This window comes from Capra hircus, chromosome 24, assembly GCF_001704415.2.
Source record: "Capra hircus breed San Clemente chromosome 24, ASM170441v1, whole genome shotgun sequence".
Classification (NCBI taxonomy): domain Eukaryota; kingdom Metazoa; phylum Chordata; class Mammalia; order Artiodactyla; family Bovidae; genus Capra; species Capra hircus.
In genome coordinates this window covers 34,967,131-34,986,383 of record NC_030831.1, presented here as the reverse complement: position 1 = coordinate 34,986,383, position 19,253 = coordinate 34,967,131, and the positions used below count along the sequence as shown (strand labels likewise).

Here is a 19,253-nt window from a genome sequence, read left to right as displayed (position 1 = left end):
CCTATTCCCTCCTAGGATCACTGTGTGAGAACTGAAAGTTCCAACCCTCAGTAGCTGGCTCCCATCCTTAGGCTAGTTCCAAAGGTCATCTCATTAACATAACAAAACACATTGTATCCCATCTCTTAGGAAATTTCAAAGGTTTGGGGAGCTGTGAGTCAGGAACTAAATAAATATTGTTCTTATAAATCACAGTATCACAAGCACTGAAGATGATTATCTGAGACTAGTTTGAAAGTGACTGAGGTCAATTTATTTCTGAACTAAATTTAATTGTACACACAATATAACTGCTGAAATTAAAATAAAATAATTAAAACCTAGTATCTTATATATGTTAATTTGTGGTAAAGAATCCACCTGCAATGTGGGAGACATGGGTTTGATCCTGGGATGGGAAGATCCCCTGGAGAAGGGAAAGGCTACCCACTACAGTATTCTAGACTGGAGAATTTCAAGTGACTCTAGTCAATGGGGTCGAAAACACGACTGAGCGACTTTCACTTATGTTCAGCTAACAAGACATGAATGATATAATTGGTCTATTAAAGCATAATTAAGCACAATGCTTTCTGAAGCTAACCTTCAAATCTGTTAGCTATATTTATTATCACTAGAGTATTTCAAGATTCATGGTTTCCCATTTTGAATGACTTAACCACTAAAAGCAAGCCAACCTGTTTAAGTTAATCTTTCATAGTTTGACAGAAGGTATTCAGAAAAACAAAAGTCCCATGACATAGTGGTTTTTTTCACTCACTGAATAAGTCAGGAATAAAAGAATATACACAAGAATTTAAGTTTTACTTTAGAAAAATCGGATTCAATTCTAAAGATGCTTTGAAGACTTCATTTTGTAGGTATGCTGTGACGGCAGGATCACCTCCAGTGTACTTCTCTCATTCCCTGCAATATTTGAACTGAACAGAGGCTACAATCCCTACTCTTCCTCTAAAGCTATTTGTTTTGATAAATCTACTTGTAGCAGCACTGAACTCCTTATGACAATTCAAATATTCTACCTCCACAGTGACATGTAGCATCTAGCAACACGTGACAACGGAGCACCGGCTGGTGTGAATGAGGACCTGCATTTCTCATTTTCGGAGGCCTGGTGTTACCAAACTGGACAGTGCAGCTATACAGCCAGCTAGGGATTGGTCCAACCTTTCTTCAAAGCTTCTCTGGTCACCAAGACAGGAAAAACAACCCGTCTTCTGATCACCGCTCTACCAAAGTAATTATCATTTCTAAACTGAAAAGTTAATCTATAAACAGTTAATATTGATTTATTGCTTTAATAGCTGTTTAAATCTTTTATTGTTAACTTTTCCTTTCTTTCAGGCTTTGTTCCTAAATTTGCAGGCCAAGGGCATATCCAATACCCTGCATGTAAGGTCCTCCACAATGCATTCAGTCATATAATCAACTCAAAGGAGGTTAAGTGACAGACAGAGGTAAAGAAGGATTAAGTCAGGAGTTTTTCTGCAAAGAACCCAAAATATTATTCCTCTTCTGCATTACTGAAAGTTTATAATACAGCTGAATTCTGGATAGTTCCCTGCTTGGCAATAAGGCTGAATGCTCTTGGGGGAGTTTTTCCTGTTTTCTCCTCACACCTTTAGGAAAACACTTCATGAAGGGAAACTGAAGGGAAGCTAGGTCTAAACCAGAATCCAGGATCCCTAGGCAGCTTTAAGAGGCTCCTTCCTAAATAGTTTCCAGTAAGTCACGTAAAATACACTTCCACAAATGGGGTCAATGAAGCAGATGGAGTACAATGAAGGAATACACAGAAAGCACTGTCATTTTTCTCCCCTACCCCAAGTCAAAGAAAATACGTAAGGGATAAAATATTTCAGTCAACTAAAAGTAGGTCCTGTGGCATCAATTTCTACCATGACTATATAACTTATATATTATTTTAATCTTTTGAAAAGAAGACTTCAGACATTTTTACCTGTCATAGATTATCATCATGAAATAATTATAAGAAAAAATTTCTACTGTCAAGAAAAACTGCTTACGTTATAGACAGTGTTTGATTAAAATAATTAAAACTTATTCTAATTTATTCTATTTTAAGCAGTAAAAAATTAATTCTGTATTAAGCAGTACAGAACTTTATTCCCAATCCCTGAACACTGCCCATTTAAAATTAAAAATATAAACAAAAGCCACAGCACAAAATGACTTCTTAGTTCTAAGTGCTTCTCTCCAAGAAACAGACATGACAGATAAACTGGCATTTAAAAAATTTAGATGTTTCATCAAACACGAGTACTTAATGCAAAAGCACAACACTAGGTGCCCAATAAAAGATTCACATAAGTGACAACCCAGAATCCAGAGCTGTGGTCACAGCAGAACATCTTTAATACGGGTGTGCTTTTTTATCCTCTCCATACACTAGAAAAGAATGCTACAAAGTTCTGGAGGAGTTTCTACCTTACAATCTATGTATATCTATGTTTGGAAACAACAAAAGGTAAGAACGTTAACTTTGATGTTAGCAAAGGATGGCCAACTGCTAAACTCAATTCCTTCTCTTGAGTTTATGTCAAAGTAAATAAAATAACCTTTAGCTCTGTCCCATCAAGAAGGGGGAGAGGGGGGTCTGGGGCAGGAATCAGTCTTCCTTAAGTTGCTCTGCTGCTTTACGGACTTGCAAGAGTCAGGATTTGTTAAGTGATGCCTCCACCTTGTTCCATAAACTAATTTCCTTTGGTGTTGTGGAAGAGCAAAGCACATTATCTCCTGGTTGATTTCCTTACAATTGGTCTCAGAAATTAAGAACTTCCCTTAAAATAAAGAACTAAGTCTTTTAAACCAAATTTCTTTATAATTTTTGGAAATTGGCTGCAAGAATCAAATAATGTAACCTGAGCAGAATACAGTTCTACCAGATTGATGGATATAAAATAAGTATTTCTGCCCCAGAAGTATTCCATCATTTAGCTACCTGAAGGCCTATTTTTCTTTTCAAGTTGTAAGGATATTAACAGAGTCAAATTGGAAAAGGACAAATTTCAAATGATAAATAAATATCTAGCTATATTCTATGTCCACACACCTTATATTTTGTTTAGTTAAGTGGGAGGAGGGTGTGTGGGGGGAAGAGCAGATGGAATAAGGAATATAAAGGATCACCAAAGAAGGGAACCAAAAAAGGAAAACCCCACCTATCTTGGGAAGAAGTAATTGAATAAATAAAACCACGAATATGAATTCTTCAACCAAAGATAAGGATACAAATTTAACTGAAGCCAATAAAGACCTTTTAAATCTAGTGCCTATGTGAAATGAATTGGTGATCTCAGTTCAGATATCCTGGAGGTCTTATTAATGTGAGTGTACAGTACTGAAGGTAACATGTATAAAATAAATTCCATTTCAGATACGGGTAAACAGCAATTACATTAAATTACTATTTTCACAAGATATCTGAAATGGTTCAAAATTATTTAAAATTTTGCTATTTCCAAAAACAAATATTAAATAATACCCATTATGCCTCAACTGCACATACATTAAAATATATATACTAAAACATATTTACTTTGTGGGATTTTTTTTTTAAGTATACTACAAATTCTGAGGTTTTAGCCATCAAGAATTGTTCTTTAACTTTAATAACAAAAACTCTTATGTTAGCAAAGAGAAGGTAAAGGAAATCCCCACACAATCTATTTGGTATAACATATACCACTATCAACCCACCCAAAAAAAGTTGTGTCAAGCTATTCTGAATACTAAACAGACTTATCAATAGTTAACAATTAAAGTCAAAGGAAATTTAAAAAAATACTCAAGTTGAAGAGCATCACTTGTTAGAAGAGGTACAATAACACTTTAAAAATATAACAATTTAAAAATTAAGTTAAATTTTAAAATCCCACAACATACACCAGCCAGAATGAATTTGCTGGGTTTTATGTTTGGCTTTGTTTTAAAAAATAAGCCTGTATATATACTACAAGGGCTTTGTATATGGTGCTCTTTTCTAAAGACAAAATTTTTTCAATGACTTGAATCTGACAATTCATCTCTAATGATCTGATTCTGTGTTTTAGAAGTCATGAATTCCACTTACCACGTATTTTACAGCACTTATAAATTGATTGTGGAAGAGCAGATGCTGTGTTTCATCCTCTGGATTTGAAGCAGTGTAAAGCATGCCACAAACATTACAGGAAACTGCTCCAAATCTTTTTTGTCCTGCATCCTATTTATAAAAAACAAACAGAGGGTTTTTTTTTTCCCCCACGAAAGAATAATTTGACAATATCAGTCTCTAAAGTTATAATGTGAACATAGAGTGAGAACTGTTTAAAACAACATTCCATGTTGATGACAAAAATGAAGATGCTAACTTTCAAAATCTGTATGTAATTTTATTAAGAATTGTTTTCCATTTTAGTAATCATTCACTCCACACCATTTAATAACAACTGAAAAGAACCGAGAAAGTATCTTTAACACTACACTCTTAGTTATAAAGCCTCAAGTGGCAAATACTTATAAATGAGAACTAGTATGTATTTTGTATCTGTGATAATTTTACCATTGAAGTTTAGAAGAAATGCTTCATAGACTTTTTTTTATAATGTCTTAAGTCTTTTCTCTTTAACAGTTTTGTTCTAGTTATATTAAAAAGAGTATTTTGATGTCACCAGAAACTCTTAAGCAAAGGTAAAATTAAACATTCCCTATTTTCTTTATATCAAGTAACTGTGAAAGACTGACTATAATCACCTATACTCCAGTAATTCATACTTGTGCTGTAGCACAGTAACTGGTTACAAAAGGTTTTCTATACTTATCCTCATTTAAAAAGACAAATTACAGCAATATGACCTAACTTTAATATTAATTTTAAAAGCATAATTCCTTTATTCTTGCTGCTCTGAAACTGGGAAATTTCAACTAATTACTGAAAACAAAAAACAGAAGCTAACTATATCCTAGTGCCTTACAGCTAGGGCCACAGAGCAAAAAGAAATCAAATGGTAAATGAAAGATTGCATATAAAACTGAAGGGAAGCTCATTCTGAAAGACTGAACTATTGATAAAATATTACCTGAAAATTCAGGGAGTTAAAAAAAATTGCTTGAATTATGGTTAAGATACAAAACATTGTATTTACCATGTTAACCATTTTTAAGTGTACATTTCAGTAGTATTAGGTACACTCACACTGTTGTGCAACCAATCCACAGAATTACTTTCATTTTGCAAAACTGAGACTCTAGGGACTTCCCTGGTGGTCCACTGGTTAAGACTCCACACCTCCACCTCGAGGGTCACAGGTTTGATCCCTGGTCAGTGAACTAAGACCCCACATGCCGTGAGGAGTGGTCAAAAACAAAACAAAACAAAAATCCCTGAAACTCTATACCCACTCAACAGTTCCCCAATCCTCCTTCCTCCCCAGCTCCTGGAAACCATCATTCTGCTTTCTATCTCTATGAATTTGATTCTTTTAGGCACCTTTCATAGAAGTAGAATCACGTAGTATTTGTCATTTTGTGACTGACATTTCACTTAGATAATGTCCTCAAGGTTCAATCATAGTATGTGTCAGAATTCCCTTCCTTTTTAAGGCTGAATAATATTCCACCGTCTACATACACACCACATTTTGTTCAGCCATCCACCCACTGGTGGACTCTTTAGTTGCTTCCACTCTTTAATTGCTTTAGTTGTGAGTAACAAACACAGATGTACAAACAACCTCTTCAAGCGGGCAGTTTTCTTAGTAATGACCAAGTATCTACCTTGGTTTCTTTTCCTCACTGGTAAATGGAAAATAATAGTCGTACCTATCTCATACTTTCTTCTAAGGCTTAACTTAGTTAATATAAGTGGAGGAAATGGAACAATGTACTGAAAAATATTAGCTGCTATCATGATCATTAACATCATCATTACCATCAACTCTTGACCAGCACTATCCAACAAAAACGTCATCCACAAAGGAAATTTTAAATTTACTAATAGCCACATTAAACTCTGCAGAAGCAAACCAATAAAATAAATATTTAACAAGACATATACCAAATGTTATAATTTCAACATACATTAAATATTTGTAAAACTTAGTGGGATACTTTACATGTTTTCTTGTACTCATCTTCGAAACACAGCATATGTGTTTACACTTAGAGCATACCTCAATTCTGGTGAGTGACATTTCAAGTACTCAACAGTCACATGTGGCTACCACACTGGATGGTGCAGCTTTAGACTCTACTTGTCTAATCAATCCTGTTGCACTATCATACTGATTTGACTACAGAAAAGTATTGAATTTGATGAAACAACTTTTTCCCTCACTAATCTTTCTCAAAAAGATTTCTAGACAATTCTTACAAAATTATCCCCCCATATTAAAGCTAGAACCAATTATCCAGTACCAAAAAATCTAATTACTTGTGTCAACTGGAACTATATTAATGTTCCTATTATTTTGGGTTTCTTCATTTTTTTTATTTTGTGCTTACTCATTCAAATTAGATTTTTCATCAGCCAAACTATCTCCCTCTCTTTTCTACCTTGCCACCAAATTGTACTTATTTTCTATTTCAAATTAACTACTGGTTTATCTTCCTGTAAAATGTAGTTTTACAATTACATCATATACTAAAATATACATATTTAAAATCATCTGTATTTATTAAGTTCCATGTTATTTTAAAATTTAAACCAACTACTAAAAGAAGGTAGGGATCAAATGACACATTTAAGAAAATAATGTGAAATAAAGTATCAATCTGTTGTAAATAAAACTAGAAGTAAGGAAATTTGAATTTTTATTGTTATAGGATGGAATCACTGAGAGAGTGGCTGTCATAATACCAAGAATTATTTCCATAATGAAGAATTACAGTGACAAAAAGTCTCTGTAGGGGAAAAAAATGAACTTATTCCTTGACAATGTGCATAAATAAGATGGTATAATACATTTTAGCTAAAAGGTCAAGTTGTATACTTACTATGATCAACTGTTTTTCATCAGCTTTCTCTGCTTCTTTTAGTTTCAAGTCTTTTGGAATTGTTATCTCCAAATGGGAATTACACTTGGGCCAAGAATGATTTGGTGGTATCTCCCTTTGAAAAAACAACCAACCAACCAACCAACTATTAAATGTTATAGATCCATATCATTTCAAATCACTGGTAGAAAAATACTTAGGATTTTCTATACAACACTGTGACAAATAAAATTTCAAGGGGTGTGGGGGCGGGGAAATAACCTTTTAAAAACCAAAAGGAAACCCAAAGAAACATCTTATTTACAACATAAAGACAAAAAAATGTAGTACCTACTATAGTATGAATAAGTTTTAAGTTTCATAGTTTCAGCAATTTGAGTCACTACAGTTTGTCCTAAATACTGTTTTCAGTAATCAGTAAAGCAAAAATGTCATACTAATTTATTTTCAAAGTAAAGAAACAAAAAGCTTTCAATCTACTGAAACACTTTTACATGTTGCTAATATGTATCATGAGGCTTTTTGGGCAAAAGGAGCACTCTCATATATTGTTGCTGGGAGTGTAAGACTCAACCACTTTGCAAGGAAATTTGGCAAGGCAGGTTAAATCCTATAGCTATGAATTTATCCTAGATAGAGCCACATAAGTGGACAAAGATAAGTGTTTATTGCAGGACTTTTTTTCTGACAGAAATAAACTAGAAACAACCAAGGTTTCAATAGAGAACTGTTTCATAAACAATGGAACATGTGCACAATGAAATCTAATACAGAATTTAAAAGAATGAGGAAAGCAGGTAGAAAATATCTTTTCTACCATAACACACTGAGAAAACACTAAAAGCTGCAAAACACTATGTGTACACACAGGAAATAAGAAGTACACTAAAAACAGAATTTCTGTCACATCTGTGTGAAACACTGATGATTACTAATGCAACCTTTCAAGGGAAAAAATTCCCCAAACTCAAAACTTCCAAGTATAAAATCCTGACGTTCTCATATTTATACTTATATTAATCTAATACCTTACCTGTTATCACTCGTCTTAGATGTCTGATTACACAATATACTGTGCTGTTTGGGAATTGAACCTGTGATTTAATAAAAAGATGGGTTATGTACTAAGCTTTGTACTAGCCGTCCACCTAACAGTTAAAAATTATCATGAAGAAAAACAACCTCAATGCACTAAATGCTTTATTTTTAATAAATACCATTTGTTAAAATTAAGAGTCACCTTTCTAGGAATTTCTCTGCAGAGAAGAGGCAAAACAGCTCTACAGAGCTACAGAGAGATCTAATAGTAGATTAACAGTGTGTCTCTAGTTTCAGCAATAATTACTAGCACTGAACAATAAAGGAAATTGTTTAAATGCTTTAATAACTGTTCATAATAATGCGTTCATAGTTATTTAGTCTCTAAACGGAAATAAAGGAAAACATTAGCTTAAAAAAACCTGTAGTCTCTGGAGTTTTAATCACATTGGTGGTGGTTTAAGTGCTAAGTAGTGTCTGACTCTTTCGTTTCCATGGATTGTTGCCCGCCAGGCCCCTTTGTCACAGGATTTCCCAGGCAAGACTACTGGAGTGGGTTGTTATTTCCTTCTCCAGGGGATCTTCCTAACCCAGGGATCGAATCCACATCTCCTGCACTGCAGGCAGATTAGATTCTTTACCACTGAGCCACCAGGGAAGTCCTTTAATCATATTACCAATCAAATAATGCAATAACAATTAATTTTCTAACAAATAAATGCATTTCTGGTATTCATATTATACTTCCCCTTCCCCCACTAAGGGCGTCCCCGGTGGGTCAGGGAAATTTCATGGACAAGGAGCCTGGTGGGTTACAGTCCATAGGGTCACAAGAGTCAAACACACCTTAGCAACTAAGCACTCCTAAGTGAAAAGGTTAAATGACATACGCGATGCAATCAATTATATGAACTCAATATTTAGGAATTTCTCTTCTGTATCTCCTGGTGCTTCATCTGATGTAGGTGAACAAATTCCTATTCAAGAGTTCAAAGACTATATTGCCCAATTTTTTTGGCCATGCCATTCAGCTTGTAGGCTCTTAATTCCCCAACCAGGGACGGAACTCGTGCCCCTGCAGAAAACGCGCTGAGTCCTAACCACTAGACTGCCAGGGAATTACCCTCAAAATATTCATTAGGTTACAAAAATAAAGTGTTTTATGGTAAAAGTGAACAGACTATAAGAACTGATTTAAATCAAAGATACAATTACTAAGATGGAAAACTGAGTAATTAAGGTTTAAAGATAAGAACCTGGTAAACTAGTCATTTATACTTGAGATATAAACTGCCATCATTAATTTAAGCAATTCATTAAATAACACTTCTCCAGAAAGTAAGTTCACAAACAAAATAAAAGATTTAAAAGCAAAGTAGTTTTGGTAGGGAGTCAAAGAATCACCTTAAGTATTGTACACAACCCAATCAACAGACACAATTCTCCCCCTTCAAAGGTTATCACACATTTGAAAAACATAAGCAATGGTTAAAAGAAGGTTTATTTGATAGTGGATATAGTCTTCTGTTATGCTGACAAAAAAAATCTCTGACCACTGTGAAATCTAAACAATACTTTCAAAGTATTACCTGGACATTTATTCTCTCCTGTATCAATTTTTCCTTGACTGAGCAGAGCTGAGACAGTAGTGGCATTTTCCACTGGATTGTTTTCAAGCTTAGATTCCAAACATAGGCTGCAATTCTAAGCACACATAATCCAAAATGTTAATATTCACTTTTGTATCAACCTTTGGGTCTTTCTACAATATTTTCAGTGAATTTTAGCCCTATACTAAGAAAATTTAAGATCATATATGGAGTAATTCACACAAGATATGAGTCTCTTTATGATCTCCCTTCAAGCTACCCTTCCTCTCAGCATCAACTCTTATTATTCCCCTTCATGCTAGACTGAAACCTTTACCTCTCCCACAGATACACTCCACATCTGCCGGCTCTATGCTGTTTCTGGGTTTCATCTACCTAAGTCCCACTGTCCATTGTAATAGCCACTGCCACAGCTCATTACTGGGCACTTAAAATGTGATATGACTGACCTGCGATTTACTGCAGACGTAAATCACCTACCAGATTCTGAGGTATTAGACAAAAAAAAAAAAAAGTAAAATACCTCAATTTTTAAAACTCATGACACATTGAACCATTATTTTTACATGACAAGTAAAATATATTAACTTTACCAATTTTTTTAAATGTGGCTAGCAGAAATTTTTAAACAATTTATGTGGCTCACACTTTATCTCTACTGAACAATACTAATCTATAACAGCTTACCCCTGTATAAACTCAAGTCATTAAATATTAACCCCTTCCATCAAATCTCCTCCAAGTTTTCCATTCCTTTTCCCCAAATTTCCCGATTACCTCATCCATCTTTCATGCCCTTATCACTTTCTATTTTGAATTATTTTTTTATTAATCTCCTATATACTCTTAAGTACATATGCATATGTATATATGAAGTATATTTTTGTATATATATATACTTAAGTATATAGTTTCAAGTATATATTTTTTAATCTCCTAATACTCTTAGGAGCAAGACTTATCATATTTATCCTTGTATCTCTAAGAGCTCCTAAATCAGAACTCTGTCAAAGTAGATAATAACTAACAAAGGAAAATAGTGCAAACTCAAACATTAGCTATCTCAGAGGAATGGAGATGTGGTGGTGAACAGATAATTCTTTTGTGTGTGTCTGTATCTATCTGTATTGTAACTGTTACAAAGAACACATAACATTATTCTTGAACATTACATTTTTGAAATATGAACATTTTTGTCATTAAAAGGTAGAAAAATTAAAATATAAAAATAATGACGTTAGTAATCAATCTCCATTAGGAAGCTAGAATTACTAGTTTTTTTTTAAAAAATCATAAAATAATTGAGCTTTAAAATTCGTAAAATCTGGGAGGGGGGTTCAGGATTGGGAACTTATGTACACCCGTGGCGGATTCATGTCAATGCATGGCAAAACCAATACAGTATTGTAAAGTAAAATTTTTTAAAAAAAATTAAAAATAAATAAAAACAAAAAAATTAAATAAAATTCGTAAAATCCAAATACTTTAAATTCAGCCCAAAGAATTCAGAAGGCCTATCAGACAGATGCTCAGCCTTACTAACCATCATCGTTTTTCAGTATTTTTGAGACTGACACCATGTAATGAAAAGAAGAAAAATTGCAGACAGCCACAGAATAAGTTTTCAAATGGTGTAAAGTCTGCTTTTTTACACTCTTCTACTTCCCCAAGTATAAATCCAGCTAGATTCTGAAGCCAGTCAATCTCAGCTGAAAGCCCGGCTCCATCACTTACATGCTACACAGATCTCTAAGCTTCACTTAACATCTCTAAGCCTCACTCTCCTCACCTGTAATACGTGGATAGTAATTAAACTCACACTGTAGAATGTGGTGACAATAATATGAAGCTCTCCTTTGCTTAATAAAGAAGCAGTGTTCATTAAACAAAAGCTATTATGATGGCTTCACTAAACATCTTAGTACTTAAGGGAAGAAGAGAAATCTCTAAGTGACTAGTACAATGTAAGTTCATTAAAGGCAGGACACAGACCATCTATAGCCTTATTAGCACGGTGTCTTGAATGCAGCAAGCACTCAATATGTCTTGAAACGATATGTTCAACACCACATCTCCTAACCACTCTTTATGATAGTGATCACATTGTTGGTATCAGTGAAAAAGTTGGAAACAACGTAAAAGGGCTTTCACAGAGGAAACCATAAATAAAGTGCGGTATATTTTTCTACAACTATTAAAATACCCATGTATCAATGAGAATAAACAATGATCTATTTTGGGGGCTTCTGACACAAACTCTGACTCCTTACTCACTCAAATTTGCTTCTAGACTGAAATGCCTTGAAAGAGAACTTTAAATCATTTGTAAAACTTTCAAGTGACTTTTTTTTCTCAAATGATCTTCTTATATCCAGAGTATGTCACTGTAGAAAGAATTAAGGACTGAAAATCAGGACATCTGAATTCAAATCTCTTTGTGCCACCAAACACATGGCCTAACCCACATTCTTCTACCGCTCTCAGCTTTCTCATTATAAAATTAAATAACTGAAACAAAATTGGTGGAGTTTTAAAAATCAGTGTTATAGAGTGCTAAAGTTCTGCCTACTGATTTTATATATTGATATTTTAACTACATCTTAATTTGGAAAGAAATGGTTCAGCTGCTTTTATAAAGTTTCAAAACTACTTCTTAGGTAATCAAGTTTCTTCCAGCTATTTAGATTCTGTTTTTCAATTTACTTTCCCATTTACAAACTTTTTGCCCACTATAATTTTATTCTTAGCCTGAGGACTGAATTATTTACATCCTTCAGGCATTTATTTGCCAACTGTTCAAAATGGCTGCACAAGTCAAAGCAAAAGGCATTTCTGCTAGAAATATTCAAGTTTTATCAGGTGGTGAAAAGTTGACTTGTGCCAGATGAAGTTATTTTAACAACTTGATCAGAACTGGGCCCAATTTCAAGTTCCACATTTTAGTCACTCACTATGCAACAGTTTCTTTGGTTATAATTAATAGAAAAAGGAAACAAACCAGTGTGTTAAATGAAAATGAAAAGCTAGAATTTGACAGGTTTGTGCTTCACATAAAATAAAAATGAAAATAAGGAAACAATGACAAGCATTCATGTAAATATGAGCCATCTAAAGGAGTCAGTAAGTTCTATTACTCAAAACAAGACTGGGTTAACGAAACTCTCACTAATTCCTTACCAAATAACTCTTCCATCTTTTACAACTTAATTTTTAAGCTAAAGTACATTATAAACACTTAATTCTTATCAGAAAATACTCAGACACCTCCAGATACATAATGAAAATAGATTACCTTATCCGGTGTTGATTCAAAAGCATCTTTCTTCTGCTTATCCAATGGCTGGTCAGGAGGTGGTTTTATCTGATTACCCAAATGACAATTTTCAGGAGCCTTTTGGGGGATCTTATTCATTTCAACTGCAATATCATTAGGTTTAACATCTTCAGAATTAACTTCTTTCATTTCTTCCCGCTGGCAAGCTTTATTTTTATCACCATATGGTTTTGACCCTAAAAATGTACTTTGAGTCACTTGCTGATGCGTTTCTAACACAGGTAGTGAAAAACTGGTTCGTAATAAGCCCAATTTAGGGGAAAATTGAGAGTCTAATTTATTTTGCTGCACAGAGTTAAATTTTGAGAGTTTAATTTTAGTCCAGTTGGAGTTCTTTTTAGTTGAGTTGTTTATTCCATTTAGTATACATTTCACAGGCTTTGTTTTTCTACTGGGGAAGAAACGATTACACTGAACGTCCTGATTCGTTTCCTTCTGATGAAGTATCTGTCTTTCAGTCTCTGCCTCTTCCAATTTTATTTCTGTAGGCTTCTCCTCCTTTACATTTTCCATTTGTGAAGATTCCTTTTTTACCTCTACAGTATCTGACTCAATTTCACCAGCAATTTCTTCACAGAGCTGGAGAATGCTCCCGCGTTTGCTTGTTCCTGCTTGCTCCAGCCCATTGTCTACCGTTTGTTCAGGCACTGATGGCTGTGGACTTTTTTGGGATTTTGCACTAGTATTCACTTGTGCGTGAACCGACTTCTTTATCTCGTTCTTTTTAGAGACCACTGAAGCAGCCACTTTGGATCTTTTTATCTCAGAAGCAGATTTTGTTTCTTCTTTTCTGGTATTCTGCAGACACTTTTCAGATCCTTTTACGCACTGAGAACTAGAAGTATAAGCCGTCTGATGCTCCATTTTGCGCTTTTTTCCTTTGGGGGAATTGATCGCTTCATTAGTTACAGAATTTTCTTCCTCTTTAGAATCAGGCTTTATTTCCAATACTTTTCTTTTCACATGTTTCTGATTTGTTTTAGCTTTAGTAGATTTACTCTGAGTATTGCTACAGTGCTCTTTTTTGGTTGGTGGCAAACTCTGTTTAACTGCTTGAGCCTGACCCTGAATTTCTCTACTACGGAGAGACCTTGTTGAAACCTCTGTTAGCTGTTGTAGTCTTTGTGATCTCCGGTTCAGCTGTTCATTTGATTTAGGGGTTTCGTGCACTGATTTTTTCTGAGATATTTTCTTCTGTTTTGTAGATTCCTGTTGTGAATGTCCCTTTACAGTCACCATATTTTTATTAGTAGATTTACTGGCTCTTTTATCAGTGGATGCTGACCTTGTGCTCATGCATGTTCCTAATTCAGGCTGATTTACTTTACTTTCATTGGAAGATTTAACCAGTGATTTTATAGCTTCCTTTGGATCTGATTTTTTGGCTAGATTCTTTTGAGAACCTTGAACTTGTGTTTCTAAATTCTTATCTTCATTCTTTTTAATAACACTGGAGGAATTTTCTTTTGATTTCTCCTGAATGGACATCATTCCTGAGTAAGGTCCTCCTTTTCTGAGTATTTTCGAAATTTTTCTTTCCTAGTAAATAATAAATGCTGAATGTCTAGTATTATTACTGAGCAGGTCTAAAAAAATCAACTGATACTGATACACATTTTCAACAAAAGACTAGTCTGCTAAGATTTCTGTCATCCTTATGGCATGAAGGCTGAATGATATTTGCTTTACTTTGGACAAGGCAATAGATATTTGAGGAAAATTTAAATCTAAGCTGATATTTTCAGAACTTTTTATGACAAAAATTTTAATTCAAGTTTCATCTGTTTTGTTAATGTTTCAATTAAATTCGTTTTCAGGCCTAGGCCTATGACTAGAGAAGTTATTTATCACTGACCTGTCTGTTTTGACAAAGTTTTTGAAAATTTTTTTCTTCTGAAGTCTACAGTTATTGGACTTTGATTCATTAGAAACATGTCTTACAGCTAACACGTTTCTTTCCTTGTTTGCTGAGTCTGTTGATTTAAAGTTCTTATTTAACCACGTCCGTTTAATAAAATACTCTATTAATATAGATTTCCTTTTGTGCTGCCATTTCTGGAAAAACAAAAAACAAACATTAAATTTTGTACAACCCAAGCATTTGGCAATGCTAACACTACAAAGAAATAACCACAACTTACAAAAAATGTTACTCTCTCTTTCAATTACTGAGTGTGTATACTTAGAATACACTTTAAAACTGTATAAGCAATTGTTGTTGATTACACAGCTGTAAGCTGCTGTGGGTTAGGCTTTGCTGTGGGTGTGGGTGGGCTTGGTGCCTCAAAAGGGGTTTGGCTCCATTTTACTGTTTGTGTTTCTTCTGGGGCCAAGCTGAAGGGGCAGCATACTTAAGGCTAACAGAAAAAAGTATCCTAAGTATAGTCTTATAAATCAAACACCTGTCTTAAATAAACAGAGAATAGCTGAAAATCAATCTATTCCTTGAGGTTACTTACATTTCCTTTCCCACAAGATACATGTGATCTTTCAGCCACCATAACTCATAAGAATTTGACAAAATCATTCCTTATAATTTCTTTTTAACACATTATACAGCACCTAAAAGTTAAAATATTGAGAAATGTTTATAAAGTACAAAGACGTAATTATTTATATCTCATCTATTAATCAATATATTAATCTATACTCCATAATTTTGTCTGCAGTCCATGGGGTCGCTAAGAGTTGGACACGACTGAGCGACTTCCCTTTCACTTTTCACTTTCATACATTGGAGAAAGAAATGACAACCCACTCCAGTGTTCTTGCCTGGAGAATCCCAGGGACGGGGGAGCCTGGTGGGCTGCTGTCTATGGGGTCGCACAGATTCGGACACGACTGAAGCGACTTAGCAGCAGCAGCAGCAACATTAGTTTTCAGAGCTCCATTTACACATAACACTTAAGTATAGTATTTCGAATCTGAAGTAAACTATGGCACATGCATCCAATGAAGTAAGCTTTTCTATTTCAATTTTACATTTTAGAAAAACTTTGTAATTGAAAAAAAAATCATAATACAAGCATACAATGGTTAAGCAAGTAAAGTAAAATCCTACTTTGAGGAAAAATAGAGCACATAAATAATTATATTCATAGAAAAATAGTGACACACAGTAAAAAGGCAGATTTAAATACACAACATTTATGTCTACTCTCATGTAATACTAAAAAAAAAAAAAAGGCAACAGATTAAAATGAAGCAAGACAAAACCATAAACCCAAAGGATAAAAAACAAAAGTGTAGATGATAAAAAATAAAAGTACAGAAGCTACAAAGAAGGACAAATAACCTCCAAACTCAAAGAAACCTGATCCTAAACTGGAAATTGAGGAAAGCCAAGTGAGCAGCAACTCTACTTAAACTAGAGAATCTCTCAAGAAGCAGAAATGGGCAATACCACAAGATGGGGAGAAAGATCCCCATACAGCCATCCCAATTATTGCCCAGGTGAATGGGGAAACAAAAATATGGTGTTTCAGTACAACAGAACACTCAGCAATCAAAAGGAACAAAGTGCTTGGAACCACGTGAATGAACTTCACAATCATGATGCTGAATGAAAAGGGCTAGACACGAAGAGTACATAAAGTATTTTACTTTTATGAAATTCTAGAAAAGGAAAACTTATCTATAGTAACAGAAAATAGATGAGTCACTGCCTGGGGTAGGAGTAGAGGGAGAGAGAGACTTTTGGAGGTAATGGGAATGATCTCTATCGTGATTGTGATGGTAGTTCCAAGAATGTGCAAATCTGTCAAAATCCACCAAACTGTACACTTTAAAAGGCTGCCATTTTTTATACATACATTATGCTTTAATGTACCCTTGCCTGGAAAATCCAATGGACGGAGAAGCCTGGTAGGCTACAGTCCATGGGGTCGCAAATAGTCGGACACGACTGACTGACGTCACGTCACTACTTATGCTTTAATAAATCTGCCCATAAAACAGAACTGTAAGTAACTCATATGGTCCTACAACTGAGAAACGCTGTTAAACCAAATAAAGCAAGGTGCATAACAGGGCGGACTTCCACTTGTCATAAAAGAAAAAAGGAAGACAGTGGGAGAAAGGAAAGGTATAGAAACATATGCTTGCCTGTGAACACAATAGGCTGGAAGGATGCCCAAGAAACTAGTAACAGTGAAGACTTCCGAGAAAGAGAACTATGGGACCAAGTGCAAGAAGTGTGGGAAAAAAATGCTTACTTTTCACTATATACTCCATTTTATCATATGAACACATAATCTTGTCCAAAAAAGTTACATTTCTTTGAATATATTCAAGTGTATTTGGCATACTGACCAATTATCTCTGAAGGCACTAAATTATAACAATATAAGCTACTTACCTTATTGAAATGAAAATTACATATAATTTTTTTCTTCAAGTTGATAGATGATGCTTCTAATGAATGATGGTTCTAATAATTTCCATGTGTTTGGCTGTTAATCTTAAAAAAAAAAAGAATTCTATATAGATAAAGTAAAACAATCTATTAAAAAACATAAGAATACAAAAACAGTATCATCTATTAACTGTCTATTAACTATTAGAACAACCTGGACTAAGCTAGACTAACAATAGCTTAGTGACCATTTTTCACTTGATATACAAAAATCTTGCAGTTCAATATGGTTGCATCTCATTTTCTTATACCGTATAATAAATTTGGTTTTTCTCTGAAAATAATCACTATCTTCTACCCCAAACCCCACCTCCATGGAAGGAGTATATTATTTTCCTTCCCATCAGAGGCTCAGCTTGACCATATGTCTTCCTTTGGCCTCATGGTGGACAGAGCATACTTCCCTGCCCCTACAGCTTTGCTATCTGATGACTTGGCCAATGGGATGTTAGCAGAAAAGATACAGAGAGATCTAAAATGTCTTTGTGCAATTGGTCTTGCCCTCTTGCTACCTCTGCCATTACCAGAAGAAGAGTTTCAGCAGGTAGATGCTGCCTCTTCAGCCTAGGCCCCAGAAGAAACACAAACAGTAAACCGGAGTCAAACCCCTAATGAGGCACCAAGCCCACCCACACCCACAGCAAAGCATAACTCAAGTCACTTTGACATAAATCCCCTAACCCACAGCAGCTTACAGATGTACTGTCAACAACTGCTTACACAGTTTTAAACCACTGAGTTGTAGGGCAGTTTCTCATATAATAACTGACTAATACATATTATAGTTAAATTTTCTGGGAAGCCCCAGATTTTCCCAAAATTAAGCCTCAGAGGTTTATCTTCCCAGGTGGCACAGTACTAAAGAATCTGCCCGCCAATGCAAGAAATGCAGAGAGACACAGGTTTGATCCTTGGGTCAGGATGCCCTGGAGTAGGAAATGGCAACCCACTCCAGTATTCTTGCCTGAAAAATACCATGGACAGAGGAGCCTGACAGGCTACAGTCCATAGGGTGGCAAAGAGTTGGACATGATTGAGCAACTGTGCACGCACACCCACACACACACACACACACACACAAACCTCTGAGGTACAATTACTTGAAAAAACTCATTCAAAGTCCTCTATTACTTAACCACCAACAATTTTAATTTTTAAAATTATGAATTACTTTACATCTTTTCCTCCCAATTTCTAAATATTTTAACATCTGGCAGTTGTGCCCTAACAGAACAAAGAGGTTAATTGATACACAAATCTACAGTATTTGTGTCACTCATCTGTTCAGTTATGCTAAGGATTAGTTCACTTTAGTTTGCCTTATATGTTAAATCATTATTAACCTAGCATTATATACCTTAATAACATCCCTTTCTATTAAATAAAATCTTGTAAAAATGCATTCTCTCACCTGTTAACAAATTGACAAGATCCCTCCACAAGCCAAAGCTAGCTTCTTAATAGAATTCTAATAAAATTAATATTGGGGCCAAAACACAATAATCAAACTTAACATAAAACGATCACTTCAGAAAATCCACAACACTTATATAGAAAGATAATTTACAAGACACATGTTAGAAAGTACCTGAGAATTTAAGAGTACATCCAATTTCTGAATTGTACGTTATAATAAAATATATTCAAATTTTAATCATTAAAGCATTTAGATTATATCACCCAAAATATTTTAAGTTTAAAGTGATATTTTGAAAATCATTTTACAATTGGGAATTCTCTGCCAGTCCAGTGGTTAAGACTCCAAGCTCTCACTGCCAAGGGCCCAGGTTCAATCCCTGGTCAGGGAACTAAGATCCCACAGACAGTGTGATCAGGAATAAAAAAAAATTTTTTTTAACTG

General features: G+C 34.5%; 1 protein-coding gene across 3 annotated transcripts in view; it reads right to left on the bottom strand.

Annotated features, from left to right (window-relative positions):
- ESCO1 (establishment of sister chromatid cohesion N-acetyltransferase 1) overlaps positions 1–19,253 on the bottom strand; it is a 37,087-nt gene that overhangs the window by 11,705 nt on the left and 6,129 nt on the right. For all 3 annotated transcript variants that reach the window (XR_001917170.1, XM_018039585.1, XM_018039586.1), the window contains exons 2-8: positions 17,336–17,437; positions 15,438–15,540; positions 12,937–15,033; positions 9,624–9,738; positions 8,030–8,090; positions 6,997–7,111; positions 4,094–4,225 (exon numbers count right to left, since the gene is read on the bottom strand). Coding sequence is in view for 2 of the 3 variants with exons in the window: in XM_018039585.1 (XP_017895074.1) it covers positions 4,094–4,225; positions 6,997–7,111; positions 8,030–8,090; positions 9,624–9,738; positions 12,937–14,469 (1,956 nt within the window). In the remaining variant the exon portion in view is untranslated. The remainder of the gene's footprint in view (positions 1–4,093; positions 4,226–6,996; positions 7,112–8,029; positions 8,091–9,623; positions 9,739–12,936; positions 15,034–15,437; positions 15,541–17,335; positions 17,438–19,253) is intronic.